The sequence below is a fragment of the Anomaloglossus baeobatrachus genome, chromosome 5, assembly GCF_048569485.1.
Source record: "Anomaloglossus baeobatrachus isolate aAnoBae1 chromosome 5, aAnoBae1.hap1, whole genome shotgun sequence".
NCBI lineage: Eukaryota > Metazoa > Chordata > Amphibia > Anura > Aromobatidae > Anomaloglossus > Anomaloglossus baeobatrachus.
In genome coordinates, this window is record NC_134357.1 from 7,618,615 (window position 1) to 7,622,918 (window position 4,304).

The 4,304-nt window shown below is 67.8% G+C and overlaps 1 protein-coding gene across 1 annotated transcript in view; it reads right to left on the reverse strand.

Moving 5' to 3' along the window:
- Window positions 1-1,420: 1,420 nt before the first annotated feature.
- Window positions 1,421-4,304, reverse strand: part of TDRD1 (tudor domain containing 1) — a 130,097-nt gene continuing 127,213 nt past the window's right edge. The window contains exons 23-24 of the mRNA XM_075348125.1: window positions 1,794-4,286; window positions 1,421-1,453 (exon numbers count right to left, since the gene is read on the reverse strand). Of these exons, the coding sequence (XP_075204240.1) occupies window positions 1,421-1,453; window positions 1,794-4,286 (2,526 nt within the window). The remainder of the gene's footprint in view (window positions 1,454-1,793; window positions 4,287-4,304) is intronic.

A 4,304-nucleotide genomic window follows, 5' to 3' on the forward strand; every position in this document is an offset into this window, starting at 1 on the left:
GTGTCTAAAAAAAAAAAAAAAAAGCAATGGAAATCCCCTCAGTATTCAGTGACCGCCTGTCTCCTCCGTCCTCAGTATTCAGTGACCGCCCGTCTCCTCCGTCCTCAGTATTCGGTGATCGCCCGTCTCCTCCATCCTCAGTATTCAGTGACCACCCGTCTCCTCCGTCCTTAGTATTCAGTGATCGCCCATCTCCTCCGTCCTCAGTATTCAGTGACCGCCCGTCTCCTCCGTCCTCAGTATTTAGTGATCGCCCGTCTCCTCCATCCTCAGTATTCAGTGACCGCCCATCTCCTCCGTCCTCAGTATTCAGTGACCGCCCGTCTCCTCCGTCCTCAGTATTCAGTGACCGCCCGTCTCCTCCGTCCTCAGTATTCCGTGACCGCCAGTCTCCTCCGTCCTCTGTATTCAGTGACCGCCCGTCTCCTCCGTCCTCAGTATTCAGTGACCGCCCGTCTCCTCCGTCCTCAGTATTCAGTGACCGCCCGTCTCCTCCGTCCTCAGTATTCAGTGACCGCCCGTCTCCTCCGTCCTCAGTATTCAGTGACCGCCAGTCTCCTCCATCCTCAGTATTCAGTGACCGCCCGTCTCCTCCGTCCTCAGTATTCAGTGACCGCCCGTCTCCTCCGTCCTCAGTATTCAGTGACCGCCCGTCTCCTCCGTCCTCAGTATTCAGTGACCGCCCGTCTCCTCCGTCCTCAGTATTCCGTGACCGCCCGTCTCCTCCGTCCTCAGTATTCCGTGACCGCCCGTCTCCTCCGTCCTCAGTATTCAGTGACCGCCTGTCTCCTCCGTCCTCAGTATTCAGTGACCGCCTGTCTCCTCCGTCCTCAGTATTCAGTGATCGCCCGTCTCCTCCATCCTCAGTATTCAGTGTTCGCCCGTCTCCTCCGTCCTCAGTATTCAGTGACCGCCTGTCTCCTCCGTCCTCAGTATTCAGTGACCGCCTGTCTCCTCCATCCTCAGTATTCAGTGACCGCCTGTCTCCTCCATCCTCAGTATTCCGTGACCGCCCGTCTCCTCCGTCCTCAGTATTCAGTGACCGCCTGTCTCCTCCGTCCTCAGTATTCAGTGACCGCCTGTCTCCTCCATCCTCAGTATTCAGTGATCGCCTGTCTCCTCCATCCTCAGTATTCAGTGTTCGCCCGTCTCGTCCGTCCTCAGTATTCAGTGACCGCCCGTCTCTTCCATCCTCAGTATTCAGTGACCGCTCGTCTCCTCCGTCCTCAGTATCCGGTGATGGGTGGTCACTGAATCCTGAGGACGGCGGCGATATTGTTGCTGATTTCTCTCCCCTCCTCAGTCTCCTGCGCAGCGCGGTGTTATATGGAGATTACAGGTCGGGTTTATTTTCCGCCCTCTCATTTTGCGGAGGTTTCGCTCGTTATCTCCATGATGAAAGCCGGGGGCTCCTCTGTAATCACTCCACTCTCAGGTCTGGAGGAAAATGTCTCTGACAAGAATGGACACGAGTCCAGAGATAATCAGCGCTGAGTCCACAGCCCCCCGAACACAGACCGCAGCCCCCCAAACAAACACAGACCGCAGCCCCCCAAACAAACACAGACCGCGGCCCCCCAAACAAACACAGACCGCGGCCCCCCAAACAAACACAGACCGCGGCCCCCCAAACAAACACAGACCGCGGCCCCCCAAACACAGACCGCGGCCCCCCAAACAAACACAGACCGCGGCCCCCCAAACACAGACCGCGGCCCCCCAAACACAGACCGCGGCCCCCAAACACAGACCGCGGCCCCCCAAACACAGACCGCGGCCCCCCAAACACAGACCGCGGCCCCCCCGGACTCTTCCCGCTCCGTCGGCCCCCCGGACTCTTCCCGCTCCGTCGGCCCCCCGGACTCTTCCCGCTCCGTCGGCCCCCCGGACTCTTCCCGCTCCGTCGGCCCCCCGGACTCTTCCCGCTCCGTCGGCCCCCCGGACTCTTCCCGCTCCGTCGGCCCCCCGGACTCTTCCCGCTCCGTCGGCCCCCCGGACTCTTCCCGCTCCGTCGGCCCCCCGGACTCTTCCCGCTCCGTCGGCCCCCCCGGACTCTTCCCGCTCCGTCGGCCCCCCGGACTCTTCCCGCTCCGTCGGCCCCCCGGACTCTTCCCGCTCCGTCGGCCCCACGGACTCTTCCCGCTCCGTCGGCCCCACGGACTCTTCCCGCTCCGTCGGCCCCACGGACTCTTCCCGCTCCGTCGGCCCCACGGACTCTTCCCCGCTCCCGTCGGCCCCACGGACTCTTCCCGCTCCGTCGGCCCCACGGACTCTTCCCGCTCCGTCGGCCCCACGGACTCTTCCCGCTCCGTCGGCCCCACGGACTCTTCCCGCTCCGTCGGCCCCACGGACTCTTCCCGCTCCGTCGGCCCCACGGACTCTTCCCGCTCCGTCGGCCCCACGGACTCTTCCCGCTCCGTCGGCCCCACGGACTCTTCCCGCTCCGTCGGCCCCACGGACTCTTCCCGCTCCGTCGGCCCCACGGACTCTTCCCGCTCCGTCGGCCCCACGGACTCTTCCCGCTCCGTCGGCCCCACGGACTCTTCCCGCTCCGTCGGCCCCACGGACTCTTCCCGCTCCGTCGGCCCCACGGACTCTTCCCGCTCCGTCGGCCCCACGGACTCTTCCCGCTCCGTCGGCCCCACGGACTCTTCCCGCTCCGTCGGCCCCACGGACTCTTCCCGCTCCGTCGGCCCCACGGACTCTTCCCGCTCCGTCGGCCCCACGGACTCTTCCCGCTCCGTCGGCCCCACGGACTCTTCCCGCTCCGTCGGCCCCACGGACTCTTCCCGCTCCGTCGGCCCCACGGACTCTTCCCGCTCCGTCGGCCCCACGGACTCTTCCCGCTCCGTCGGCCCCACGGACTCTTCCCGCTCCGTCGGCCCCACGGACTCTTCCCGCTCCGTCGGCCCCACGGACTCTTCCCGCTCCGTCGGCCCCACGGACTCTTCCCGCTCCGTCGGCCCCCACGGACTCTTCCCGCTCCGTCGGCCCCACGGACTCTTCCCGCTCCGTCGGCCCCACGGACTCTTCCCGCTCCGTCGGCCCCACGGACTCTTCCCGCTCCGTCGGCCCCACGGACTCTTCCCGCTCCGTCGGCCCCACGGACTCTTCCCGCTCCGTCGGCCCCACGGACTCTTCCCGCTCCGTCGGCCCCCACGGACTCTTCCCGCTCCGTCGGCCCCACGGACTCTTCCCGCTCCGTCGGCCCCACGGACTCTTCCCGCTCCGTCGGCCCCACGGACTCTTCCCGCTCCGTCGGCCCCACGGACTCTTCCCGCTCCGTCGGCCCCACGGACTCTTCCCGCTCCGTCGGCCCCCACGGACTCTTCCCGCTCCGTCGGCCCCACGGACTCTTCCCGCTCCGTCGGCCCCACGGACTCTTCCCGCTCCGTCGGCCCCACGGACTCTTCCCGCTCCGTCGGCCCCACGGACTCTTCCCGCTCCGTCGGCCCCACGGACTCTTCCCGCTCCGTCGGCCCCACGGACTCTTCCCGCTCCGTCGGCCCCACGGACTCTTCCCGCTCCGTCGGCCCCACGGACTCTTCCCGCTCCGTCGGCCCCACGGACTCTTCCCGCTCCGTCGGCCCCACGGACTCTTCCCGCTCCGTCGGCCCCACGGACTCTTCCCGCTCCGTCGGCCCCACGGACTCTTCCCGCTCCGTCGGCCCCACGGACTCTTCCCGCTCCGTCGGCCCCACGGACTCTTCCCGCTCCGTCGGCCCCACGGACTCTTCCCCGCTCCGTCGGCCCCACGGACTCTTCCCGCTCCGTCGGCCCCACGGACTCTTCCCGCTCCGTCGGCCCCACGGACTCTTCCCGCTCCGTCGGCCCCACGGACTCTTCCCGCTCCGTCGGCCCCACGGACTCTTCCCGCTCCGTCGGCCCCACGGACTCTTCCCGCTCCGTCGGCCCCACGGACTCTTCCCGCTCCGTCGGCCCCACGGACTCTTCCCGCTCCGTCGGCCCCACGGACTCTTCCCGCTCCGTCGGCCCCCACGGACTCTTCCCGCTCCGTCGGCCCCACGGACTCTTCCCGCTCCGTCGGCCCCACGGACTCTTCCCGCTCCGTCGGCCCCACGGACTCTTCCCGCTCCGTCGGCCCCACGGACTCTTCCCGCTCCGTCGGCCCCACGGACTCTTCCCGCTCCGTCGGCCCCCACGGACTCTTCCCGCTCCGTCGGCCCCACGGACTCTTCCCGGCGCTCCGTCGGCCCCACGGACTCTTCCCGCTCCGTCGGCCCCACGGACTCTTCCCGCTCCGTCGGCCCCACGGACTCTTCCCGCTCCGTCGGCCCCACGGA